The 27171-nt window shown below is 57.8% G+C and overlaps 1 protein-coding gene across 4 annotated transcripts; it reads left to right on the forward strand.

The window, feature by feature from the left end:
- Nucleotides 1-27168, forward strand: SH3GL1 (SH3 domain containing GRB2 like 1, endophilin A2). Of its 4 annotated transcripts, XM_081499715.1 has the most exons (11): nt 1-216; nt 18350-18564; nt 21689-21757; nt 22079-22151; nt 22993-23136; nt 23584-23717; nt 23827-23985; nt 24331-24434; nt 25061-25185; nt 25346-25402; nt 25735-27168. In XM_081499715.1, the coding sequence occupies exons 3-11, from the start codon at nt 21749-21751 to the stop codon at nt 25929-25931; spliced, it is 1002 nt and encodes a 333-aa protein (XP_081355841.1). In that variant the 5' UTR covers nt 1-216; nt 18350-18564; nt 21689-21748; the 3' UTR covers nt 25932-27168. The 4 variants fall into 4 exon arrangements, with proteins under 4 accessions (XP_081355841.1, XP_081355840.1, XP_081355844.1 ...); XM_081499714.1 differs by lacking the exon at nt 18350-18564; XM_081499718.1 differs by lacking the exon at nt 18350-18564 and having other exon boundaries at nt 22993-23045; nt 23685-23717.
- Nucleotides 27169-27171: the final 3 nt, after the last annotated feature.

Raw genomic sequence — 27171 nt, forward strand, 5'->3', positions numbered from 1 at the left:
GAGGGTCTGAGGCGGCGCCGGGGCGGGCGGAGCTGGCTTGAGGGCGGCGGAGGCGGTGCCGTAGGGGCCCGCTGAGGCGCGCTGGGGTTTGGTGGTGCCCGGAAGCCTATCGCTTGCGTGGTCCCTCCGGTTCGCTGGGTCCGGGCGGCAGGCCCGACGGCGGGAGGCAGCATGTCGGTGGCGGGGCTGAAGAAGCAGTTCTACAAGGCGAGCCAGGTGAGCGGAGGCCGAGGCGGGGCGGGGTGAGGGTGGTGTGCGGCGAGCCCCCGGCCCAGACTGCTCAGAGGGGGGCCAGGCGATGCCAGGCCTGGCCCGACTTGGGAGAGGACCGGGGGTAGTGAGGGGGCGACCTTGGCACGCGTCCCTCGCAGGGTGGGAACAGCTTAGGAGGGACAGGGTCTGCGTGCGAGGGCGCCCAGGCTCTGTCCGCCATGTGGGCTCCAGTCTCTCGAGGAGGGTGGAGAGGAGCAGAGATGCACCCAGAGGTTGTTCCCGGACGTGGATCCCTCTCCTCCTGTTCTTCCCTCTAAAAGGTCAGAGAGGGAGCGGAGAGAGAGAAGAGGAAGAAGCCGTCCGGAGGCTGTCGACACAGAGAGCCCAGAGGCAGGGAAATTTTGTGTGTAGAGCAATTCTTTTTTTTTCCCCAAAGATGACAAACAGCCTTCTCAGTGGGCCGGGTGCAAAATTGAAAGGGTTGAGTGAAAAGTCAATTTCCCACTTCAGTTTCTCAGACATCCAGTCCCTCTCCCCAGAAACAAGGACTGTCACCAGTTACCAGAGAAGCGTACGCTTCTTCTTTAAAAAAAACCCACGTAGTGGTAGCATGGTCTACATAGAACCATGTACTTGCTGGTTTTCATTAACTGTGTCTTGGAGATCACACTAGAGTCAGAATTCTCCACCTCGGGTCTTTCTCTGTCCTGGCAGCCATCCTGGGCACTGTGGGGCGTTGAGCAGCACCCCGGGCCCCCTCCCAGTCGATTTAGGAGCTCCCCCAGTTGTGACAACCACCGATGTCTCCCCATGCTGCCAAATGTCTTTAGGGCAACTCCCTCTCCTTTCCCCCCTTCCCCGAGAGCCACAGCACTAGAGCCTATTGCTCAATTCTGTTGTTTTGTTTTGTTTTTTTGAAGAGATGTCATGTATTTCATCTTCCTCCTTTGCTTTTCCTCTACCTCCTCCTGGATCTTTTTAATGGGTATGTGGTATTCTGTTCTATGAAGTCTACCATGACATTTTTTTAACTAGCTGTCTATTGATGGATATTTAGGTTGTTTCAAGTAGTTTTCTGCCTCGAACTGTACTGTCGTGAATAGCCAGTGAATATCTCTGCTCACAGGTAGTATTGGGTTTACAGGTTAAGTTCCCAGAAGTGGAACGTGGAATCCAAGAATGTTTAAGTGTTCTACTTATGATGGACAGAATAGGTGTTTTGGAAATTCCAGGCCCCGCTGTTCACAAATCTGGTGAAAGCTGAGTGGATCCACTCTTCAGAAAACTAGGCAAATGCAAAATTCAGTTTATAGGCTCAGATCCAAAAACTTTTCAGATTCCTCCATCCCATAAGAATCTTAGGTCTGGAGTTTATGTGGATAGACTCCAGGAATGAACAAGCAATGGTCATAGGAATCCTTTAGGCAGCGCTGGCAAACCAGACTTTAACCCATGACTTGGAGAGGTCCTGTGGGAGGGAAAAGAAGTTTGTCCCCGGTGATACACAGCCGGGACCTTTGGCCCCTTGAGGGGGAAAGTGATGATCCTAGACAGGGCTAAAGATATTTGGGGTCTGTCTCTCGACTCCAGGCTAAACACTGGAAGAAGAGAAACTTAATCTAGATGGATTCTAGGGTTGTTGCTGAGAGTATAGCCCTGTGCCCCAGCAGGATGGAATGAGTGACCTGGCCCTGGGTTAGACCTTGCCCAGCAAGCCTCTACCTCCCCCTCCACCCTGCCCCGCTGCACACTTGACCAGAGCACCTTGCAGTGCTGCTCACTGTCTTGGACCCTGATGTAGCCCCTCGTGTAAGAACTATAGGTCTTGGAAGAACTCCTGGGCCACCTTGTTCCTTCCTATGGACGGGTCTCTGGAAGCCCTCCCCTCCCCACCCTCAGGCACGAGGGCCCATGCTGGTAGCCCATCCTGCCCCCAGCAGACCCACTGTGCTGGAGAAACTAGCTGGGGCTCTCAGGGTGTCCATCTGAGCCTGTCCTCTCAGGGAAGGAAGAAAGGCCTACATTCAGACCTGAATGTAGCACTTAGGGGGAGCACTTAGAAACCTGGAAAGCTCAGTGCAGCATAAGCTGGTGGTTCAGATCAGTTTATTATCTTGATATTCTGGGACCCAGTCCCAAAGAATCGCCGCTATGGCCACATCCTCCTCTGAGAGCCTGAGAGCCACTGTCTTGGCCTCGTGACCAAGTCCGTGTTGAGTTGTGCTCTCAAGAATCACCCTGGCTGTGTTCCATTCCCTCTGCAATAGTTTCCATAGACCTCCACTGTGGATCTGGAGATGTCCACCTCTCTGTGTATTTCTTGTCTTGATTTTAGAAACACCTCCTTCATCCTCTTTCTGTGCCCTCAGTATAGGATCGTTTGGGCCAGGTAACATTCCTGTTAAGTCGTAATATATATTGAGGGTTCACCAAGTGAACATGTTTTAAACCAGTCAGTCTCCGTTGGTCTCAGTCAATCTCAGTCTCACTTTATCTGGCCCAAGGGTCAGCATACTCCCCTTTCTACACCAAAGGATTGGGGGGCATTTGTCTTCCAGTAGGACAGTGGTTCTTAGCCAGGGCCAGTTCCACCCTCTGGAGGACATTGGCAATGTCTGGAGGCATGTTTGGCTGTCAAAACTTGGAGGTCATTAATTGTATTACCGTGCTCTGGGCCCCAGATGTTGGCAGTGCTGAGGTTGGGAAACCCTGTTTTACAGTTTGAGAAAAGTGAGGATAATTTTACCCAAACCAAATCAAACAACAGCAATAGAAATCCCTCCTGGGCATTCTTGTGGCAGCTGCCTGCTTTTTCTAATTCTTGAAACAAGAGATAACCACATACATGCAGATGGGCACGTATGTAAAACTCAGCACCTGGACACCACATCTCCCCTGCCCAAGTCCTCAGGAGAACCCCAGAGTATCTATTGGCATCTGTCAAGCTTGCATTGGCACCTCTTCACTTAGGGGTGACTAACCCTTCCCTCTCCCCTTTCCCCTCTGTGCAGCACCCCAGGGACATTTGGCAGCATCAGAGGCTTTGTCTTGCCTTGGGGAGCAGACGCTAGTGGCACTGAGTAGGTAGCGGCCAGGGATGGTTGCTAAACACCCTGTAACACACAGAACAGCCTTCTATACCACCAAGAGTTATCTTGCCCGAATGACAGAAACACCAACGTTGAGAAACCCTGCTCTGAAACAGGTTCTTGATTTCAAAGGCTTGTAACAGCGTCGTCTCTAAATTGAGAAAGGCGGACGCATGACGGAGAGCCAGGAGTAGAGAAGCTTGGTTTCTGGCAGGTCTGCCTCATCGATGACATCGGTGACAAACCAGCTTTCAGTAGCTGGCACGAGACCGGCCAGTTCCGCACCAGTTCCTCTCTGGTGAAAGCTTTCAGGTCTTAAACAAAGTCGATTTGAGCTTGAGTGGGAAGTTTGTGAGTTTTTACTTCTTGTCACCGACAGGCTGACCTGGAGAACGTTGAGGAATCCATAGAGTAAAGCAGAAAAAGAAGTAGGCGTCTGTCCCAGGCCCGTGGTTGTGGTCCTCTCCCGCCTCCCCATGTAATAATGCCAGTCGATACTGTCTGGTCTTTATGCACATCTAAACTGGGGGGAGATGCCTTTATGAGTCTTTCTGGGGAATAGAGGTGGGTCGAGGAACCCACTAGTGAGCTCCAGTCTCAGAAGCTCACTTGTCATTGTGGTGTGTGTGGGTGACATTAATTTCCACCTAAGCTGCTAACTGGTTTCCTGATCATTCTTGTGGCTGCGCTGTGTGGAGATCTGAGAGTGTAACTAGGGGTAGATCTGGCAGCTGCCTGGAATGCTGGCCTGATTTCTTTTTTTTTTTTCTTTGCCTGAAAGGAGGGAGAGAGTTTGAACTAAAAGATTGGTTCCATCCAAGCTAGGAGGGGAACTCATGACCTCTGTATCCCGTAACTTTGAAGTTTGTTGGATTTTCCCTAGGCCCCGCGTTGGTGTCTAGGAGGAAAGATTGAGCTTCCTAGGAGAGGTGTGGTGGTGGGGGGGAGGACTAGGGGACCCAGACCCCAACTTGTAGGAGTAAGCAGTAGCAGGGGGAATGTCAAGGGTCTCCCAGATACCGCCTGCTCCGACCTATTTTTTCAACTTCGTTTTATGGAATCACACTCTTGATTTCCCAGCAAAGTACTTGGCCTGCTGAGTAATGGACGTGGGGTGATCTTAGGACACAAAAATCTGGAACTTATAACCCCTTAAGTGTCAGCACGAATCAAAATATGGAGCCTGGGAGCAACAGGTGTCAGGCAAGGTCTGGGGGTGGGGGCAGAAGTGGTCTCTGGCCCAGGCCCTTGAGCCCAACAGCTGCAGGCACTCACCCCCGGAAAACCTTCTGCCTCAGGGCAGCAGACGTGGGAAGGGCTTTTGGCCATGGCCTTGTCCACGTGCGGCGGGAACTGGGTTAAGTCCAGTCTTAGAGGAAACCATTCCGCTGACTCATCCTTAGGAAGACCCTTGACCTCGCAGTGTCCCTGCAGGACCCCTGGCGGAGATGATCCCATCCTGCCTCACAAGCTAGCTGGGTGCAGTGACCAGCCCTGTGTCATAGGCTAGGCTGTGGAGCTTCAGAAGCAATCCAAAACTGCCCTTCCCCGAAGAAAGCAGGGGCCTCTCATCTCCACTACTTCCCGGGCCTGTCCGTAAAACCAGGTTAACCTGACCTCCTGGGCAGGACCCACTGTTTGCCATCAGGGAGGCACCCCAGAATCAGGCAGCATCCTGCATCTCTTCGTTATTAACATACCAGGACCAGGGGCTCATCATGTTCTGAATCCACTGCTCGTAACTGCTGTGTATAGAGCCTGAAGTTCACTGTGACTCAGAATCCTGGGTGTAGTAAAGGCCAGTTTATCACAGAACTCAGTGGGAGCTGATCACCCTGCCTATCTGGGTATGTTTTGAGGCCAGGCTGTAGGATACTTAATTATACTCCGTGTGCCACTTAATAACAGCCTGTGAGGTGAGAGGTTTCTCAGTATCTCCCTGCTCAGCTTCAGGAATCGGAGGCTATCACAGTTTTGAGACCCCAGAACTGTTGCTAATGTAGGATACTTAATTATACTCCGTGTGCCACTTAATAACAGCCTGTGAGGTGAGAGGTTTCTCAGTATCTCCCTGCTCAGCTTCAGGAATCGGAGGCTATCACAGTTTTGAGACCCCAGAACTGTTGCAGGCTTAGCAACTGAACCCAGAAAACAGTGCCGTCCACCCAGCATTCCTCCAGAGCCAGCATCCTTCTCGGGCCCTGAGTGCTCCGCCTGCCCTTCCAGTGCCCCTCTGTGCAGCCCTCTGTGTCTCTCCTCAGAGGACAAACTGACAGGCTGTGCCTGGGCCCTTTGGGCCCGCCATTTGCTTCTGGACTGCGTGTCCCGTGGCCTTTGATCCTGGGTCTGGGGCCACAGTTATTGCCGCCCTGGCCCCTATCTCTGCCCTCTCCCTTTGTTGCCGGTATCTTGAGACTGACCCAATCTAGGGAAAGTTAGTTTTTCATTTGGGGCGTGCAGCCAGCTTCCTCCATAGGGTTTCAGAGGCGTCAGGCCATTGGCCAGGGGAGTGGGGGAGGAAAGCCCAGTTGTCTTCTGTTTCTAGTTTCTGAGGTCGGGGGAGGGGCGGAGGGGTTTCTGATGTTTAAGGAGGGTTTGAGCCTCCCAGCCACGGGAGGGTTTGGGAGTTCGCAGGCCTGTGGAGGCATCTTTACCCATCAGCTGTGCCGAAATCCTTCCCCGGAGAAATGTTAGGGGTGATCTTTCTGGACTTTTTCCCAAGCCGTCCCTGGAAAGCCGGATGGAGGAATGTGTCAGACTAGCAGCCCCTGCTTGCTCTCTGCTCTTTGCCTCCCTCCTTTCTCATCTCCCTCTTCCTCCTTCCCCTCCCCCTCTTCTCTCTCCCCACACCCCCTCTTCTCTCCCTGCCCCCCTCCCCAGGGCTGAATTTACAGCCACTTCTCCGGAGCGCTGCACTTTGGGTACATTCTGCTCATTTCCTGTTGAGCGGTCCCCCAGGCTCCACGAGCTCAGGCTCCCAGAGGATGGCCTCCTCTTCCTTTTCCACTCAGCTCCTAGAAAAACCTGCTGACTGGGCCCAGAGGGGGGTCATGCGGAGACTCCCAACCACAGCAGGAAAACAGACATGCGATTTCCTCCGAAGGACCTGACTCAGCATCAATCACTGCCTCCCTGGGAAGAGCTGCTGCCCGGCTGCTCAGACTTCCACACCTGGGTATTACAGCCGTCCAGAGGCATTGTGTCCTGTCCTGGGTGTGAGATAGCCCACCCAGGGGCCATTGAGGAACTCAGTGAATATCAGGTGGGCCGAGGGACATTTGCCCCAAATTGTGGGTTGTGAGAGTGCCCGGCTGCTCAGACTTCCACACCTGGGTATTACAGCCGTCCAGAGGTGTCGTGTCCTGTCCTGGGTGTGAGATAGCCCGCCCAGGGGCCATTGAGGAACTCAGTGAATATCAGGTGGGCCGAGGGACATTTGCCCCAAATTGTGGGTTGTGAGAGTGCAAAAGTGGGGTGTCCATCTGGGCATGAGAGAGAAGGCAGAGCTGGGGCCTGCTGAGGGGAGCAGTGACCTGGGGTGCCATGTCAGCTCCACCTGGCATTCAGCACCTTCCCCACCCTCCCATGAGCATGGACAGCACACTCCAGTCCAGCAGGTCTGCTTCGCCTTGTAGCTTCCCACCTCCTTCCCCACCCTTGTCCGGCTCTCCTGTCCACTTCCTGTTTGCCCTCAGACCCTGCCTGCGTCTTCCTTCATCCTTTCCCCCTCTCAGGTCCCCTCTCCGGAAGTACTTCTCCTCTCTCCCAGCCTCTGGCCCAGTGGTCTCCTGCCCCGTGCTGCGCACCGAGCACATCCTCACACCCAGTATGCTTTCCTCCCATTGGGCGTGAGCTCCTAAGGGAGGGGGCTGCCTGGCGGCTGGTGACAGGCCCAGGTCCCCACAGGTCATGGCTCACTGACCAAGTTGTCGGGAATGGTGGACGCCTCCCCAGAGCAGGCGTGGGGCGGTCGGGTGCCATGATGGTACCTGTGTGAGGCAGGGTGGCCAGCGAGGCCTCAGTCAGGAACAGGTCCGACTGGTTTAAAAAATAAGTCATCAGAGCTCAGAGGTTGTCCCCTTTGCTTAGAATCTGCCTTGAGGGCTCCAGCCCCAGAGGGACCTGCATTTGACTTTGTCACAGGCAGTCTCTGTTGTTCTGACCCCACAGCCAGATCCAGACTTAACGGGAGGTGTCCGGCTTCCTGGGGAAAGGAGATCCCTGGGCCCAACCACTCTGGCCTCAGCAGCCTGCTCTCTAGGCTCCTGGACCTCTGAGCTCTTGAACTTGACCGGGTCCTGTGTGCAGCCCCTGTGTGGCTTCCACCCTTGGCCACCTTCTGCCTCTTCTCCTGTTTCCTCCAACAGGCAGCCAGCTTTCTCCCTGTCCTCTGCTTGGCCCCATTGGTGCCCTCTGTGGACTTGCTACCCTGACTCTGGGCCTTCTCCTCCCTGGGCCTGAGTTCCCTCCCTGGCGCCCCTCACCTCTCCAGATCTTCATCCCCGGTCACAACACACACAGCTGCCCTCTGGATGGTGGTCCCAGACCGGCTGGCTGGTACAGGCGATGCAACAGGCTCCTAGGCCCAGTGCACCTGAGGCCCTGCCCTGACCTTCCCTGTTCTTCCCTGTCCTTGCCCCAAGGACCTGGGAGCCTGCTGTATCTATCTCCTCAGCCTCTGAGCCTGCAGTAAATACTGTGCACCAACCTCTTAGTCTGGGGCCTGAATTAATTTATTAATTTGACTTTCAAATAGGCTCACTTTTTAAGTTTGTTATTAAAAGGGATCTTGATGTTATTTCTTGCAATAAATCATAGTAACAGGATCGCCATATACAACAGAAACAAAGCAATGTAATCAATTCTTCCTGGATTCCTGACCTCTGAAGCTGGGGTCTGCTCTCTCTTGTGAAAAGAATTGTGAAACCATAAGTTCTCCACTGGGGACTTTGCCTGGCAGTCCAGTGGTTAAGACTGTGCTTCCACTGCAGTGGGCACAGGTTTGATCCCTAGTTGGGGAACTGAGATCCCACATGGCATGTGGCACAGCCAAAAAAAAAAAAAAAGCCTAAAAATAATTAATTTTTAAAAACAAGTGTCCACCAGGAAGTTTCTCCTAGCCATAACGAAGGGTACTGGAAGGGGATCGTGTCAGGACTAACTTTCTCACTTGTCCCTTGCATTCTTTCTTCTCTTGACACCCCTCCCCTGCCCCTTACAGTCTTCATGTGGAGCCGGGAACTCCTGCAGGCTTGAATTAAGTCTCAGAAGAGAGAGTTCTGGGTGAGGGTGGATTTCCCGATCATCTGGGGAGGAGGTGGCCTGACAGTCTGTGGCCCTGTTCAAACTATGTGCTTAGACCCCTGACACCACGCTGACCAGCACAGCTCAAGCCAGTCCCGCGTTCTCTGAAGCAGGAGCAGCTGACTGATGGTTTTTCTCTGGTCATTTTGGGTCTCAGCCCCAAGAGTTAGCAGAGACTTAGGGAAGGACACCGGGAACTTTCTCACTTTCAGGCACCGCTCCCTCCCCGTCCCCTGCCACCTACCTCCCCACTCTGAGGCCCCTTGGCCGACCCCAGCAGGTGTCCATCAACCCGATGGCCTCAGGCAGGCCGTCAGAGCCTTAATTGTCTGAAGTCCGGTGGGCAGCCCTGGCCTATCAAGATCTTTGTCCAGAAGAGGCCAGCCGTGGGAACGGAGTCAAGGATTTCTATGTCCCCTACCCCTAACTGCTGGCCTAAGATTTACTTTTATCTCCTCTCCTGGGGCATTTCCTTCAAGCTGGGGCAGTCTTGCTGTCCCACAAGGTCAGCATCTCGGCCTGAGGAGTCTTGGAGCAGCTGCAGCTCCCCACCCATTGCCCCGCAACGGCTCGATGTGGGTGATGCCCCAGAGGCTTCTCTGAGGTTCCTCCTTCGCCCCCAGCCTTAATGCATTTACTTCACACCTCTCTGGGTTCCTCATCACCATGCCTTTCCCGCCAGTGGCCTCAAGAGCGGTCAAGTGCTCTGTCCGCTTCACCCCAGAGCACCTTGTGCCCTTGGCCTTGGCCCGGGGTAGGTAGGAGGCACTGTGGGTTTGGGAGGCCTCCATGGGAAGTTGTGGAGATGGGGTATGTTGGGGACCCAGGATTCAAGGATGCTGTTCCAGGGGACTAGGGTGGAGGGCCTTCTACCTGGTCTGAGTCCAGGAGGCCACTCAGCTCCCAGCCGCGCCTGGAGGGGAGCTGACTGCTGTCCAGGGCAGTGTGTGCTGAGCTACTCCCCCACGCCAGGCAGCGCTAGTGCATCATAAAGGGCATGTCCCTCTTCAGGCAGTTGAGTTGGTGCTAAACTGTCTCTGATGTCAAGCGAGAGGTAAAGAGTGGCCCACTGATATCCAGGCACCCAGGAGAGCTTGAGTAAACATGCACGGCATAGTTAAGTGTCGGAGGCCCCTCCCTGATACGTCACCATGCATGAACTCACCACTAAAAAGTCCACAGCTTTGTTTTGCAAGTTCACACCGCCTGAACACAGTGTCCCAGGGCAGCATTTTGTCCTGCTCTTGCCGTTCACACTGCGGGCGCCCTTCGTCCACCCCAAGCCTGTGACTCGAGTTCACTTCCACAGCTCCCTGTAGTCCTTTATGTGTTGACCACAACTTGTCCCTCCCCTGGCAGCGGGCATTGAGGCCATTGCTGGGTTTCTGCTCTCAGCGTGGCAGTGAGCAGTCATGTGGGTGTGCCCCAGGTGAGGTCTGAGAGTTCCTCTAGACTCCTGCTGTGTTTTTGTTTTTGTTTTTTTAATTTTATCTATTTATTTGACTGCAAGGGGTCTTAGTTGTGGCATGCAGAATCTTTAGTTGCCGCAAGTGGGATCTAGCTCCCTGACCAGGGATCAAACCCGGGTTCCCTGCATTGGGAGCACAGAGTCTTAGCCACTGGACCACCAAACAAGTCCTAGACTACTGCCCTTTTAACGTGACCTTGCAGATTTTAAGCAGGCCTAACCTGGAAAAAAACCACCACCTCTTCAGTTGGCATGACCCAGGGTCAGAGCAGATCAGCTCAGGGCGGGGGCGTCCCAGACAGCACAGCAGCTTAGCAACTGAACTAGAGCAAATGTGGTGACGCAGGGTCCTGTGACACACGCCCATTACAGAGAAACCAGGAGTGACTCATGAGGAGACGACCCGGGCCTTGGCCTTGAACGTGGACACGGGAAGGAAAAGGGAGAGCAGCATGCAGGTTTCCCTGGGAGGCCCTGGGCACTGGGGCCTCCGGGTCACTGGCTGCCCTGCAGTGGTCTAGGAGCCCAGGCACTGCCTGTCTATGGGCTCAGCCATGCCAGGGGAGCAGAGGCTGTCTGGGTATGAGGGGGAGGGGAGGAGGCCCTGGCCCCTAGACCATCGTCATCAGGTGAAGAGGGATTGGAATATTCTTCCTGCTCCTAGCTCAGGAAGTGGCAACACCAGACACATGTCTCAGGATAACAACAGAGAAGGAAGATCTGGAGACCAGGGTAGGGCAGCTTTTCTCCTGTGAAAATTAAACTATAAAGGCATTGCCCAGCCATCTTGGCAAATGTGGCAAGACATGCTGGCTTAGCAGGGCATGGTCTCCTACACGCAGAGTGTAAGCGTGGCTTCTTGGGGTGTGTACTGGCATCATCTTGAAAGACAGGCTGGCTCTTGATGTGCCATGATGGGGTGGGTGGGACATCCTGGGAGTCAGGGAAGAAAGCCCCCCAGGGTGTTGAGGGTCAGCCAGCAGAAGCAGGAGGAGGTGGGGTGCCCCACAGGCTGGCAGGAGCCATGCTGGGCTTGCTGCCCATCCTCTTCCCTCAAACCCTATTGCTTTGCTTCCAACTAGAGCTCTAGAATGTGTGTCACGGCTGCCCATCAGCAGTACATGTGGTGCTGTGAGCCCTCTGGAGTCTGGGCTGTGGTCTCTGGGGGCTTCGGGTAAACAGGGTCAGCTGGGACCTCAGCCTGCTGGCCACGCAGTTCACGCAGTGTTCACACGTGTCCTTGTGTGTGCAGAGGGCCTTCACTCCAGAGACACGGGCATCTTCGCATCCCAGTCGTCCAGTAGCTCTGCATGTCATGCCTCTGAACCGTGCCTGTGTGAGGACCCGCCTCCAGCTCCCTGCCCTCCTGGCCTTGTTCTTTCCCTGGGCTTTGCATCACGTGGGGAACAGCAGACTCATCTTTGCAGAGCAGCTTGCGGTTCTTGAAGCATGTTCCTAGCCAGACCCCACAGCACATCGTCATCAGCTCCCCATTTTACAGTAGAGGAAACTGAGGCTCAGAGGAGTTGACGTTCTTAAGACACAAGGCTGTCTGCAATTCACACCCCCGCTGCTCCCTGAGTCTCAGCCCTGCCCTGGGAGCTCGCGGGCACACCCCTGTTTTGACTTGTTGCTGATACACCTGGTTGGGGGTGTTCTCCCCAGAGGTCCTGAGGGTGGGGGTCTGTTATCTCAGCAAATACTGATCTCCCATCGCCTGCTGGGCGCTACTTGCCCTGTCAACAGGAGGCAGCTGGTGGGAAGTTTGCGTTTGGGGACAGGGCGTGTGTAGGTGGGGAGGGGAGGCTGTCCTGGGTGCTGTTGGCTGGAATAAAGGTGACAGAGGAGATGGGCCCTGAGAACTGCCCTCCTCTGTCTGTGGCCCAGAGCGGGGTGCCCACCCACCACTGGGGCACAGACAGTAACGTCAGGGAGTGTGTGAGCCAGTCCTGCTGTGCCTCCTGAGAAGGGGGAGCTCCCTCCCCCAGTGCTGCCACCGCAGGGGATGGTGGCCAGGGGACAGGAGCGGCAGGATCTGGGGCCCACCTGGCTCTGGCAGCCCCTCTTGGTCTCCTCATCTTGTGCCGAGATTCCTTCCTTCCTGCTCCAGGTTTCCAGGACTGACTTTGCAGGTCAGAAGGGAAGGTACTTCTGGACAAATAGGGTGGGGGGCAGAGGGAGGAGCGGCCATGCAGGGTGACAGGGCGCTGGCATCTGACTCGTGGCCCAGGAGGGACTGGTCACCTCCCCTGGCTTGCCATGTGCTATCCTGGGATTGTGACCCACCCAGTTGCTTCTGGTAGCCACACCTGAAGAAACTGGTCTCAGTGGCCCTGAGTCACCTGCTGTCACCGCCCAGCTAGTATGCCAGATTAGGGTGTGTGCCTCAGCACCCATTCAGAGCTTCTGTCCTCCCCTCGAGCCTACCCTTGATGATCCGCAAATCTGGGTGTGCGGCCTCTCTGGCTGCAGCCTGACCAGTTTGGGGGCTGTTTCCCTTTGGCCTTCAAGCCTGTTTGCCTGTCAGCCTGCCTTTTTTGTGTCCTGTTTTTCCAAACTGCAGGCGCACCCCTTTCACGGGGGCTTCTGTCGATAGGAGACCACCCTGCTTTGGGACCAGAGTCCCCTGGATACGAGTCAGCCTGGGCCCAGCGTTTTGTTTCATTTTTGGCTGTGCTGGGTCTTTGTTGCTGCACAGGCTTTCTCTAGTTGGGGTGAGTGGGGGCTACACTAGTTGTGTTGTGTGGGCTTTTTATTGTGGTGGCTTCTCTTTTTGCAGAGCACAGGCTCTACAGTACTGGGGCTTCAGTAGTTGCAGCTCCCAAGCTTTAGAGCACAGGCTCAGTAGTTGTGGTGCACGGGTTTAGTTGCTCTGTGGCATGTGGGATCTTCCTGGACCAGGGATCGAACCCATTTCTCCTGCACTGGCAGGAGGTGGGTGGTGGAGAATCAGGACGGCTTCCTGGAAGAGGTGGCTTTACATTAGTTAGGCCTTTCAGAATGGAAGTGGTTAGAGATGGGGAGACAGCATTCCAGGAGGCAGGGGCTGTGGGCTTTCATCACCTTAGCTTGTCGTCATGGGATGCGTGTGCCCCATCCTCGAGACACGTGCTCTGGTGTCCACAGCCTCTTTTGTGGTTGGCGATGGCCATGGCGTTGGATGCAGGGTTTGCTCCAGTGCCTTCGGAGGCCGAACAGCTGTGCGTGCGCCTCACAGGATTTCCAAGTCCTGTTTCCTGTCTCTTTCCTGAAGGGTTGCTCCTGCGTCAGCTCTGCCATTGACAGAAAGATGAGTTTGCGAAACACCTTATTTACTCAAACACGCTGGACAGAAATTTGCTGTGTGCCTGGACACCCGCTGGTGGGTCTGCAGGCGGCAGCTCCCCCATGGCGCATCCCCGGCTCGGGCAGCAGTGCAGGGCGGGTGTGGCCTCGCCAGCAGGACTCGGGGGATTTATGACCTCATTTGTTTGTGGGTTGGGTGTTTCTTTTTATAAGTTTTCATCTGAAATTGATTTTCCCGCTTGTGTGACACACAGCCCTCCTGCCTCATCCGAGATGAGAAATGAAAATGCACGAGGCCAGTTTACACCCTGGGCTTTTCAGCACTGGCAAGAGTTCCAGGTGGAATTCATTCGTGAGAGATGAGCCTCGATTGCAGGCAGTTGTGGGGTAAAAACCTTCAGCACGGGCTGGGGTGCCAACTTGGGTCAGGTCCACCTGTCCCCTTCTCCCAAGGAGACAGAATCCTGAGCCCCCACCCGGCTCTGCTCCCCAGATATCTCAGCTGGGCCCTGTGGCTTTGGCCCTTCACCTTCCCCAATAGCATTTGGGGCAGGGTCGCTCAGTGAAGGTGGGGGAAGGCCCGTCTGATCCTCCCCGTGTAGGTGGCATCATGCCCTGGTCAGGGGTCTGCGTGTGACTGGTATCCCCCCCCTCCATGAACAGCTCATGGTCCAATGTGCCTTTGGTATTCATAGAGAGCTCTGTAACGTCCCTGGGACTGTGGGCTGAGGCCACCCTGGAGTGGTGGGTGCAGTGTAAGAGACTGGAGTTCCAGAAGGCTCGGGGCAGAGCCGCCAGGTCCCCTGACACAGGCCTTCTGCCTCTGGACCAGTGCACTCAGCACGGGTCGGGTGTCGTCCTGATTGGCCGTCCCCAGAGTGTTTCCCATCACTGTCCAGGAACAGCTGTGGTTCTCTTGACCGCCTGCTCCCAGGGGCAGGGATATGGCCTCATACTCACCAGGATGCTTCCCCAGCCAGGTGGGAGGGGTGGGGATTGTAGCCAGATCTCGTGTCCCTGGCACCCTGACATTCCAGCCAGTCTCTGAAGTGAGGAAGCAACATCAGGGAGATGCAGGGCAGCCTCCAGAACAAGGTGACCCAGTCACCCCTGCTGTCTGGCTTCGTCTCTCACACGGACACGTGCAGACACACCACACTGCCTGGCCCTGGGCAAGGTACGTCACTTCCTGGATTGTTAGTCTTTCCATTTATTAATTTGAGGTGGAGATGACTCTCCGGCGGCTGCAGCTTGGCCAGTGAGTGCTGGAGGTCTCCGTGGCTCCATTCCTTCCTCTGGGGTCCTCAAGGTTGACCGAAGGGCCAGCAAGACCGCAGGTCCCAGGAGCTAGGCGTCTCTGCTGTGTTTTGTGGACACATTAGAAGAATCACACCTAATGTGGCCCATCTCCCCTCCAGCAGTCCTGCCTCCCCCCTTCACTTCCAGGTGAAGTGTTTCACCTGGAAACCATCCCACAGCACCCAAGGGGGCTGCTTCCTCCCCGACTCCGCCAAATGCACCGGGAGCTGGTTAATCACAAGTGGGAGCGGGAATGGTTCTTGTCCAGCACTTGTGCTTTTTCGTGGAGGAACTTGGCACCTGAACAGCAATCCCAGGACCAGCCATCACTGGAGTCAGTGCTCGGGGGGGGGGGGGGGGGAGTGGTCCCCAGAGGACGCAGGACTAGGTGCTGTGGAGCCCTGACCCCAGGCCCCCGCCCCTCCACAGAGCACCCAGAGGACACTCGGGCCTGTGGCTTTGGGCCAGTGGGCTGTGAGGGGAAAGCCTGCCAGCCAGTTGGGGTCACGACCACCTGCATCCTCCCAGCCTTGGGAGCTGCCATGGGCAGGAAGCCTGGCAAGGCCGAGGTGTGGGGGGGCCCTGTGAGGCTGAGTCCCTGGGAAGAGTGAGGAGAGGCCGAGCCAGGGCAGAGCAGGCCTGAGTCAGGCGGGAGGAGAGGGTTCCGGGGTCCACAGGGGCCTCGTGACGGATCCAGGGCATGTAAAGCCAGTCTGAGGCCCCATGGGGACAGCAGTGTGACTGCTATGGGGGGTCTAGGGACTTGGTCGTCAGCCTGGGGGTAGAGGAGCAGCTCTGGGTCTCTGCCTTGATGGGTGGGAGAGCTGTGGGTGCTGGGCCCCCCCAAAGCCTGCAACAGCAGAGGTTGGACTGCACTCTCTTCTGTCTTGGGACCTCGTCCTCCAGCTCATCATAGCCTGGACAGTCCCTGAGCAACTATCCTCTCCCACCACTGCTGCCACCTCTGGTTCATTCTTTCCAACCACTGGTTCCTGCTTTGCTCCTGGTGCCCTGCCACGTCAACATCAGACTCTGGATTAAGCCAGACGTGACTTTGAGGGGGTTTTTGTCATGTAACGGTCTGCCCCCTCATCTCAGCAGCATGTGCCGTGCAGGGGAGCAGCCACTGGTACTCACATGGCATTCAGCTCCTACCCACCAAGCCAGTCCTGAGAGGAGAGTCGGTGCAGGGAAGCAGGAGGGAGCACCACAGGGTAGAGAAGCCAGGGGGCTTCAGACTGCGGGAGGCTAGGTCTGACCAAAGTCCCCAGGCCAGGCTCGTCTCCACAGCAACAGCCCACCGCCCACCGCCTGGGGGACCCTGCAGCAGGCTTGTCCCTGGTGTCTTGGGGACCCCAGGGACACTGCTCCTGAGCCTGCATCTCAGTGCCAACCCCAGGCCCGAGGTGCCACCTCCTCTGCTGAGCGAACAGCTCAAGCTCCACATACACCCCGACATGCTGTGTGGAACCGTGTCTGGGGGTCCTTGTCTGCCCCTTGGGGCCAGATCCAGTGGTCATGGTATTCAATGGAGGGTTTTCTCTGCTCCTGTTCAAAGAGCTGCCATCACAAATTGTTTAGCTTTGATCCCTAGGGAGAGAGGAAGTGCGTGCCCAGAGGCGTGACCTGTGCCTGCAGACCGGGAAATCTGAGAATTCCCAGTCTGCTGAAGGAAGTTGTGACTTGACAGGACACCTGCCTCTGTGGGGCTTCACAGAGGAGTGTGACTTCTGCTCTGTCAGCTCACAAGTATGCACTTGAGGCCCGGGACAGAGGAGGCTCTCCTGCTGCCAGAGCACTCAGGCTTCCTGCTGCCTGTCTCCTGGGCTGAGGTGTTGTGGGTGTGAATGGTGTTTCTGTGGTCCTCACTTCAGTGGCACCTCTCCTTTGCCCTTTGGGGCAGCGGCCCAGCCCCACACCTCATGGCCTCTACTGTCAGAGCCACATGGGAGCCAGGCTGCCTAGAATCCAAGCGCCGCCCCTGTTGGCAGGCATTTCATACTCGAGCAGCTCATGGGGGCCCAGGCTCTGGAGATCATCCTGACCCAGAGCCAATGGAGGTTTGCAGGCAGGAACCAACAGGAGGCTTCGGGGCAGTGGTGCATGGTGCATCACCTCCCCAGAAGCACCCTCAGCTCGCCTCCGTAAGAAGGGCGTCAGTTACCTGAGCTCACTGAGTCCCTGCCAGCACCCCCTAGTCAGGGGCCCAGGGCCCAAGCAGAGAGAAGACTTGAGAAGGCCAGCGGCTTTGTGTGTTGACTGGGCAGCAGGCCAGCCTGGCTTTGTCCGCCTCGTGGGCTCTCCAAGTCATGAGACAGAGGCCGTGAAGGAAACTAGAAGGGGCTGTTCTGAGGTGTTTGGCGAGCGGCTCCCAGATGTTAGGAGGCCGGCAGGGAGGGGACCACAGTCAGAAGGGATGTGGAGACGATTGTGTCCATCCCCATGTTCCTCCCATCCCGTCCCCATGCTGGCCTCCCCGTTCAGGCATCTCAGCCCTGCCGAGGATCATCTGGCTGGCCACCTCTGAGCGTGGGATACCCCGTGCTGTGAGCTCCAGCCCAGACCGCACTGGGTGCTGCAACTCAGCCAGCCCCCCCGCCTTCTTCTCTCCCTCACCAGAGGGGTGTCCTCAGGGCCAGCACAGCCTCTGCCAGGGTGGTGGGCTCCTCCCTGTGGTGGTTGCAGACTGGAGCCAGGAGTGTTCATGCCTAAGAGTCTTGGGTCCTGATGCCCCAGCTATGGGGCGTTCCCTGGCCCAGACCTAGGGGGTGGGAGGGGACCTGGATCCCAAGGCCCTTTCACCCTCATCGCCTGTCCCATGCCTTTTGTTCCAGCTCTCTGGCCAGGGCCTGAGTGGCTGCCCCCGGCCCCTAGCCTGGCTCTGGGCTTGGCTCTCCCTGTGAGGAGGGACAGAGAAGTGTGGGCTTCTCCAGCAGTCACTGGCAGACTGGAGAAGCTAGCTAGGTGGAGGGCAGGAGGGGGATTGGGATAGGATGGAGGACCTCCGCTGTTAACTCGAGAGGTGGTGGCCCCCCAGCGCCAGCACGTTGGCTTGCGAGGTATGAAAATGCCAAGCAGGACATGCGGAGCATCCATCCTGGACTGCAGGCCCTGAGCAGCCCTGCTTTTCTCCCCACCTCCCACTCCTCTGGGCCAGCCTCCTCCTGCTGCTTTTTTAAACTCTTAATTCATCAAAGCGGATCGGCTACCTGGGTCACCGAGTCTGCAGATGGATCAGCCGTTTATTTTCCATGTTGTATTGATCAGGATTCCCTGCCAAGATGATTCAATTACAAGGCTTCCCCTTGGCGTGTCCTACTTGGCAGGATCTGAGCTTCTGCTGCCCGCTGGGGGGCAGCCGTCCATCCCCCAAGCCCCCCTTCTGGAACAGAAGGTTCTTCTGCCTTCTTGTTCTCCACTCAGCTCCTGGAGCAATTGCTCTCTTGGCTCTTGGCACATGGCATCCTGTGTTTGTGGGTTTTTCCAATGTGCGTTCTCTGTTTCTCTCCTGTGTGTCAGATTCCTAGCTCCTCTCCAAATGTGGCCAAAGGCCTAGAATGCTGAAGAACACTTGTCTTTGGAGAGAACAGCCCCCTCCTCCAATTAGTCTTTAGTATCAGTGCCCATGGGGCCACTCTCGTGGGTGGAGGTCGTGCAGGTGCTCAGCAGCAAGGACCCACCTCTCTTCCAGGCTGACTCCCTCCTCAGGTGCCCGGGACTGGTGTCCTCAGACCACACAGCTCCTCTGCTCCTCAGCGTGGGAGCCTGAACTGGGCCAGCCTTTGCCTGTTGCAGCCAATCATGAGCGTGTCATCTAAATCCCACCATTCAAGTCCACATGCCAGCTGAGCCCGGGCCGTCCTGGCAGAACAACCCGACTGGGTCAGCTCTCAGGGAAACGAACAGGTTGGGGTCCTTCCACCCCCTCAGTGGCAGTAACCTTTCCACAGTTCTGGGTGCCCCTCAGTTCACACCACAACTGTGGCCCCCAACCCGCCCTGGAGGTACCTGCAGCCTGAATTGAGGGCAAGGCACGCTCTTCCCAGAGGGTATTGGAGCCATAATACAGGCTGGGCTTCCCTGGTGGCTCAGACAGTAAAGAATCCTCCTGCCAATGCAGGAGATGTGGGTTCCATCCCTGGGTTGGGAAGATCCCTGGAAGAAGGAAATGGCAACCCACTCCAGTATTATTCCCTGGACAATCCCATGGGTAGAGGAGCCTGGAGGGCTATAGTCCATAGGGTCGCAAAGAGTCAGACATGACTGAGCAACTGAACAACATCAACAAAACAGGTCAGACCAAACACACGGTGGGGTCGGCTTGTTCAATTTCCCCAGAGAGGTAGCACTGGAGGAACCGGCCTCAGAAGGAGCCCCCTATGGGGTCAGAGGTGTGCATTCCTGGGTGAGTGTGCAGAGGCCAGCAGTGCCCCCATAGAGCCGTTGTCACAGGGGCCAGACAGACTCAAGGCCTGTGCTCACAGGGCCACAGAGCAGCCCTCCCTCGGCAGTCACACCTGTTGGCTGGTCTCAGGACCACTCATGAAACTTTTTACCCGGCAGCTGCCCAGCCTCCTCCCTGTTCTAACAGAAAAGACCCTGTCCTGGACCTTCATGGAACACACGGTCCCTGAGTGCCTCCCAGGGCAGAAGTGAATCCAGGCTGCAATCCGAGAGGCCTGTCCGACAGGCAGCAGCAAGTTCATCTCCAAAGGCTGCTGCCAGGCCTGGCCCCATGAATCCCCTGGGAGGCACCAGCATGGGTGGCATGGTGGCAGCCAGTGTGGGTCCACTGCTAGTCACTCAGGCTCCCACCTGGCTGCGCAGGCCCAGGAGGCCATGGTTTCCACACCACTGTTGTCATGGCCCTGCAGGAGAGTGGGTAGCGGTCACCCACCTGCTCAGCTGTCCCCCGGCCCGGGTGGCACCACAGCTGTGCAGGCCTCAGCTAGGGGGTCGGGTGCCTCTGCACTATGAGATGGTGGGTGGGGTGGGGGTGGGGGGTTCAGTGGATGCAGACAGAGAGGAGAGTGGGCACAGCCCGTTGCCTGCCGGGCCCCTCTCCCACAGGCTGGGGACGTCATCAGGTTGTTGGGAGTGTGGGATGCCCACGCTGCGGGTGAAAGTGTTACCTCCATGGTGGTGCCGCTGCCCTCATTGCGTCTCAGAGGGTGTGTGCAGGGTCCTTGAGCAGGAGTGAGTGTCAGAGTCCTGCCTCCCACCCAGATGGGCATGCCCTTCCCTCAGCCTCACTGGGCAGCACCCCTGCCTGCAGATCTCCTGGGGGCCCCCTGCCCCTCCTCTGGAGTGCTGTCTGCGCCTCCTCAGGGACCCTGCCCTCAGCGCCTCTCCCTTCCCTGATGCTCTCGCTGTGGTTGGTCTATGGCTTGCCCGTTCCCTCTCTCCCCTCTGGCCTTTTGTCATCCTCTCATCCATTTGTATCAGTTCCAGATTGTGAACCTTGGAGAGAAGGGACTTGAGGCCAGTCAGCCCGAGGGACTGGAGCTTGGCGCTCCCTCGTGGGGGTGGGGCAAAGAGACTGGTGGGGACCCAGATGTTGCCAGGGAGGCCCCCAGGGGCCAGAACAAGGAGGGCCGACGTAACTGTAGGGGACTCCCAGAGGTGACACTCCCAGGGGGCCTGGAAGAGGCCATAGGGTCTGCCCGTGCCCTCTCCCCTCAGAGGAAGGACGTGGTCCCTGCAGGCGCCTGGGCCCCCTGCACCAAGCAGGCCCTCGGCCCGGAAGGTGTGGTTTTGAGCCCTGGCGCTTCAGCAGCCCTCCTGGTTCACCAGAAGTATCTCGTTCCACGTCAGACATCTCACACTTCCCTCTGGCAACCACTGAATTTGAGAACGTCCTGTTTTGCCATTATCAAAAGAAGTGAAACCGTCCCATGAAACAAAGTGGGACGCCCCAGAAACACCTAAAGGAGAGACACGGGGCTTCCCTTATCAAGTCAGAATCAGGCGCACAGCCCCTGCCTGTCTGTGTAGGTCCCTGAGCCAGGCCTGCCCCCTGCCTGTGCCCCATGCCCTCCTGGACTCCAGGGTGCAGCTGCCATGAGAACCCTGACTGCCCGGGGTGTGTAGCTAGCCGAGGAACCCTCCCGGACCCTGGGTGGGCAGGGATAAAGGCCTACAGGCTGGGCCTGCCCTGCAGCTCTGCCTCCTCATAGAAGGACAAGATAAGATGCTTAGGGGAAATAATGGGGCATTGGGGTGGGCAGTGTGGGCATCATGGGAGTCCCCCCAAGCACACGCTTGCACACAGCAGCCCTGTGAGTGCACACCTGTCACCGAATTTTACAGAGGCAAGAACTGAGGCCCAGTGAAGTCAATAGCCCGAGACCACACAGGCCGAAGGCAGTGGGCCAGTCATTGAACAGTGCTGGCTGCTGCCCTCAGGAGCCCCTGGAGCTGTCCCAAGGGGTGGGCAGACTGCTGCCAGCCATTAGGAAATTGCGTGCATGTGTGTGTGCCCATACCAGAAGTGACTTCCGGCCCCGTGACAGTTGGCCCGTGCAGGACAGGTCTTCCCTCCGGCTTGGTGTTCGTCATTCACCTGCTCGTTACTGGCCCTGGGGGATGGGTGGGGGTGGGGGAGATGCAGAGCAGTGGTCTGCAAGAGTCCTTCCCTGAGTAGCAGTTCAGTGGGAGAGGGAGATCACAGTCCCGTGAACCTTGGCACCTCACCTGAACCACAGCACCACCGTCCAGGCATGGGCACGACAGCCTGTAAGGGGGACCCAGACAGTCTGCACAACCCTGCGGGGGTGGGGGACACTCTCAGACTGTGGAGCCGCCAGCACAGCCTGACCACGTGGGTGTGACCAGAGAGGGCCCCCATCAGGACAAGCTCCAGCCCCTGGGTTTACGGGAGTGTGGGGGTTTGGAGCAAGGACCTCTTTTAGATCCCTCCCCCTGTCATTGGCTGCCATGTCCAGCATCCCTGGGAAGCCATCATAGCCATTCTGAGCCCTCGCTTTCCTCCTCCTTGGCTCACACTCTTTTCACTCCTTTTGTTCCCCAGCTGGTCAGTGAGAAGGTTGGAGGGGCGGAAGGGACCAAGCTTGATGATGACTTCAAAGAGATGGAGAAGGTAATGGGAGAACGCACCTGTCTGATGCCTGGCGGTGTTACCAACCCCCACAGAGCCTGGCCCTGAGCACTCGAGTTCGCAAGACCCATGGGGAGGGTCTGGGTGGATCACAGGCCTCCCCCAGTTCTGGGCAGGTAGCGGTGGGGACACAGCACAACCACCAGCAAGGAGGGAGAGAGACCCTGAAGCAGCAGGGGGTTCCCGTGTGGACTCTGAGGCAGGCAGGGAACTGGGAGGAGCTTGAGGGCTGTCCAGGGGCTCCTGGTTTGGCCTCAGGCGCCCTGATGGTTTTGAAACTCCACACATGGACTCTCTTTACAGAAGGTGGATGTCACCAGCAAGGCTGTAACAGAAGTGTTGGCCAGAACCATTGAGTACCTGCAGCCCAACCCAGGTAGGGGCACCTACCAGCTGCGAGTGGTCTGCACCCCAACTCCTCAGGCCTCTGGCAGTCAGGAGTCCTCTGGTTACCGGAGCATGAAGAAGAAAGGCATGGGCCCAAAGAACTGAAACACCCAAGGGTGGGTGGTTTCAGGCATGGCTGGATCCAGGCATTCAAAGGATGTCCTCAGGGTCTCGAGTTTCCTACTGTTGTATCTGTCAGCTCCCGTTTCTCGTGATCCTAGCCTTAAATTACCCTTACAGCTAGTGATCCCAGCAGAACAGAGGATGTTTTTCTCCCAGTCAGCTCGTTGGACTAGAGTGAATTTGCTGGCAGGCCCCAGCTGTGTACCTGCCTCTGGAGCATGCAGTGGGGTCTCAGGACCAAGAGGCAGGCAGGGACTGCTGGGTTCTGTGGTGAAAGGTGAATGGGTGCCGGACAGGCAGCAACAGCAGCCGCCTCCACCTGAGGCCTGTGCCAGGAACGGACTGGAGCTGCTGGGGGTGCAAGCATGCCTGTCCCCCAACCCCAACCCCTGGGAAAGGTCTGTGTCGGGATGCCTGTACCCATCCACATCTAGACCTGCCTACCCCACTTCTCTGGGGGTCTCGAGGAGCACACCCTCCACTCCCCCTCCACCTCCCCCCTCCCCACCCTGCTCCTGCCCACTGTCAGTGCTCCCAGGAGAGGATGAGAGCAGAAGAGGGGAAGTCTGGGAGGTTCTGGTTCCCTGGGCTGGGGGAGCACTTCAGAAATGAATGGGCAGAGAGGGACTGCTGGTGGTGCTGGCCAAGCACAGGCCTGGCAGCTCCTCAAGAACACACCCATGCCCACCTGGCCTGTCCTCTCCTAGCCTCTCGGGCCAAGCTGACGATGCTCAACACAGTGTCCAAGATCCGAGGGCAGGTGAAGAACCCTGGCTACCCACAGTCAGAGGGCCTGCTGGGCGAGTGCATGATCCGCCACGGGAAGGAGCTGGGCGGCGAGTCCAACTTCGGTGAGGCCGAGGTGGGGGGGCCTGGATGGGGTGGGGGGCACTGGATGGAGGGGGCCTGAGAACATGGGGCAGTCTGTGCTGCCAGCAGGCAGGTGCTCCCCAGAACTCAAGGAGCTTCTCCAGGGCTGGCTGGCCCGTGGAAGAGAGCAGTTGAGGCTTCTTTGGAAGCTCCCTGTCTCCCGTGAGCACTGTCTACAGCGTCATGGCCACAGGAAAGCTGCATCCCCCCGCAGCTGACCCAGGCCAGACCTGGGTGCCTTCCGAGAGCTGGGAGGATGGCTCACGAACAGCTGTCACACCAGCCCCTGTGGCTCCGGGTCAAACTCCAGGGCCCCTTGTTCTCAGTTCTGGCGTCCAGGTTCTTGGCTGTGGGGGTGACCTGTGTCTTCACCGTGCAGGCCAAGGCCTCCTGTGACAGCTCCTTCCCCCACCCCACGCTCTCCCCAGGTGACGCCCTGCTGGATGCTGGGGAGTCCATGAAGCGCCTGGCTGAGGTGAAGGACTCCCTGGACATTGAGGTCAAGCAGAACTTCATCGACCCTCTGCAGAACCTGTGCGACAAGGACCTGAAGGAGATCCAGGTATGCCCCCGCCCAGCCCCACCTGGGGCAGATTCCCAGCGGGAGGTGCTGCAGGGCGGCCCTCCCTGAGGCCCCAGGCACGAGACCTGACCCTCGTCCTGGCCCACAGCACCATCTGAAGAAGCTGGAGGGCCGCCGCCTGGACTTCGACTACAAGAAGAAGCGGCAGGGCAAGATCCCTGACGAGGAGCTGCGCCAGGCCATGGAGAAGTTCGAGGAGTCCAAGGAGGTGGCGGAGACCAGTATGCACAACCTCCTGGAGACTGATGTGCGTACGCGGGCTGTGCATCCCTCCTCACGGACCCTAGGGGAGCCCTGAAAATGAGCCCAGCGGTGGTGCCAGCTTCCCAGGGCCAGTGGGTGGGCTTGGTGCCTGTTCAGGATGTGAAGGAAAGAAACTGGGTGCAAGAGGACCCAAGGGGGCAACTGGCTGCCTGAGGCTGCAGGGTCTCCTCAGGCCCCTCACCCTCCTCTAGCTGCAGCTCAAGGGTCAGGCAGACAGGCAGGGGTGGGCCCATGTCCAGAACAGTCTGTGAAGGCTCCCTGCAGGAGGCAGCTGGAGATGGGGGGTCAGGAGGAGGGCCATACTGCAGCCCTGGCTGGTCCCTTGCAGATCGAGCAGGTGAGCCAGCTCTCTGCCCTGGTGGACGCCCAGTTGGACTACCACCGGCAGGCCGTGCAGATCCTAGACGAGTTGGCCGACAAGCTCAAGAGAAGGTGAGTCTGGCCCCTGGCTTCTCCCTGTGAACAGCAGCCCACTCTACCAGCTAGGAGGCCCAGTGGCTGGGGGCTGGGGCTGCCTGGGCCAGCCCTTTAGAGCCTGGGGGGATGACCTTGCCCCTGGGGAACCCCACCCTGCTGTGAACAGCAGCAGGGGGTGTTACCTTTTTAGAAAGAACCCCCAGGCTGCATGGGGTGGGGTCTCAGGAGAGAGCAAGACCTCATCACACTCACACTGGTCCCAGAGGAGAGGCTTGGGATGTCCTCTGGGGAGAGGGTTTGCTCGACTGTCCCTGGGAGGCCATTCTCCTTCCCTGTCTCCCTGGGCGCTCAGCCCTGAGGGCCGTCTCACAGTCAGAAGGTGCCCAGGGCCTTGAGAAGGGAAGTCCTGGTGGGGATGGTTCCCTGATGCAGGGAGGCTGTCTGTGGGGCAGCAGCACCCGGGCAGCCATCACCAAGGAGGCTTCTGGGTTCAGTGGGACCCAGCCTGTAGGCAGCCTTGGAGGTACACCAGGGGACCCCCACCAGTGTTCCCGTGCGTAGTGTCCCCTCACACAGCCCCCCACATGCACCCTGAGTCCCAGGGTGGCAGCTGACCTCGACATGCACTCCCTCCCCTCCAGGATGCGGGAAGCCTCCTCACGCCCCAAACGGGAGTATAAGCCCAAGCCACGGGAGCCCCTGGACCTTGGAGAGCCTGAGCAGTCCAACGGGGGCTTCCCCTGTGCCGCGGCCCCCAAGATTGCAGGTAAGGAGGAAGAGGCGTCCACTCTGCCCCAGGCCCCTTTGGGGTAGCCCCCAGCCACAGGGCCAGTCCCCTCTGAGAGAGCCCCCGCACCCAACCCTGGGACGGGCGCCAGGCCCTACCCCAGCTTCTTCGGCCCACCTTGTGCTTTGTTTGCAAACAGCTTCATCATCTTTCCGATCTTCCGACAAGCCCATCCGGACCCCCAGCAGGAGCATGCGTGAGTGTCCCATGTGGGCACAGGCCCTGCCCTGGGCTCCCACCTGGGGTTTAGGGTCCTTCTCCCCCACCCCACCTCCGGTAGAAGTGGAGCTGGCCCTCACTGCTCCAAGTGGTGCCCCAAGCGCCATGCGCTTCTGTTCACTGACACCCTGATGCCACCAGGCATTGCCAGCTCCTCCCAGAGTCTTCTTTCTCCCCTCGTCGCTTACTCCTCTGGGCAGCCGTGGGAGCCATGGTGGGCAGGACCAGGCAGCTGGGCAGGAGGGGAGGCGGCATCACCCTGCATACTGCCTGGGGCATGTGATAGCCTAGACCATCCCCCACCCCCAGCGCCCCTGGACCAGCCGAGCTGCAAGGCCCTATACGACTTCGAGCCTGAGAACGATGGGGAGCTGGGCTTCCACGAGGGCGACATCATCACGCTGACCAACCAGATCGATGAGAACTGGTACGAGGGCATGCTGGACGGCCAGTCAGGCTTCTTCCCCCTCAGCTACGTGGAGGTGCTGGTGCCGCTGCCCCAGTGACTGCCTCTCCGTCCAGATCTCTGCATTCCACATGGCCAGGGCAGTGCTCGTGGCCGGCGGGGTGGCCTGCTTCCTGCCAGTCCAGGGGCAGCAGGGCCCCTGTTTACACTAGCACTCACCGCCGAGGGGCTCCCTTCCCCACTCCGTGTGGCCGTCTTGGGGCTGGGCAGTGTTCCCCATCCTGCTGCTCTAGACTCTGCCCCCAGCCCACCCTCTCGCCCCAGGAGGCTCACACTAAGGTGCTCTTAGAAACACTAACTCCTACCACCCTCCAGGGACAGGTGACTCCAGGTGGACCTCCTTCTCTCCCCCCACCTCTTTCTCACACACACACACACATTCAAACACACGTTCTCTCCCACCTCAATCCACACACATACTTGTGCACTCACATCCTCTCCTGTCTCCATCCACACATTCACACACATGTATACATGTCCTCTCCCACCTCCATCCCTCGCAGCCCTTAAAAGGATGGGACTGAATGTTGGTGTGATGGGGTGGTCTAGGCAAGACCCCCTGGCTGAGACTCACCACCCTGCTTTTAAATCCCCCCTCCAGGGCCCCCTGGGCCCATGAATGCCTACAGATGCCAACTCCCTGGAAGGGCCTCACCCCTTCCCTCTGGCTGGGGGCTCATGAAGAGACAAGCCTGGGGGTCTCAGAGGCCAGGGCCCCCAAGGACAGGCCATCGCCCTCCTGCAGGGCACTGAATCCCACACAGTCATGCCCGCCACCCGATCTCCAGCCAAGCACAGGAAGCATCTCTCTCTGGCACAAGCTGCCATGACCAGCAAACCCATACGGTGCGTGTGCACACACACACAGACACAGACACACACGGGACCATGGGAGCCCAGCCTCCACTATGTGGAAGGTCAAGCACAAAGGCTTTGACAAGTGAATGTTCCTGAGCCCTGGCTGCTGGGACCCCTGGGGAGTCCCGGGCAACTCCCTGTCCCAAGCCAGCCATCACACCCCCTCTGGACAGTGGCTCAGGCATCTCCTCCACAACAAGGTAGGCAGCTGCCCAGGCCAGCAGGGGACCCTGGGCCTGGCTCACATTCCTCTCTGGTGATTGATAAAGCCCCCAAGGACATCAGGCCCCCCTTCTCGTCCCTGAGGCCCCCTGGTTAACCAGCATCTGGAGGAGGCACAGATGTCATAGCCTGGGGCAGATCCAAATGTAGTCTTGATGTTTTTTTTAAAAAAGTATTAAATCTCTCTTTCTACAGTCTCT

Source organism: Giraffa tippelskirchi, chromosome 6, assembly GCF_054371585.1.
Source record: "Giraffa tippelskirchi isolate mGirTip1 chromosome 6, T2T-mGirTip1v1.2.pri, whole genome shotgun sequence".
Taxonomy (NCBI): Eukaryota; Metazoa; Chordata; class Mammalia; order Artiodactyla; family Giraffidae; genus Giraffa; species Giraffa tippelskirchi.

Coding starts and splice junctions, on each gene's coding strand:
- SH3GL1 (XM_081499714.1), top strand. CDS start 172: ATGTCGGTGGCGGGGCTGAAGAAGCAGTTCTACAAGGCGAGCCAG. Junction 22,152..22,992: donor GTACCTGCAGCCCAACCCAG/GTAGGGGCACCT, acceptor GTCCTCTCCTAG/CCTCTCGGGCCAAGCTGACG. Junction 23,137..23,583: donor GGGCGGCGAGTCCAACTTCG/GTGAGGCCGAGG, acceptor CGCTCTCCCCAG/GTGACGCCCTGCTGGATGCT.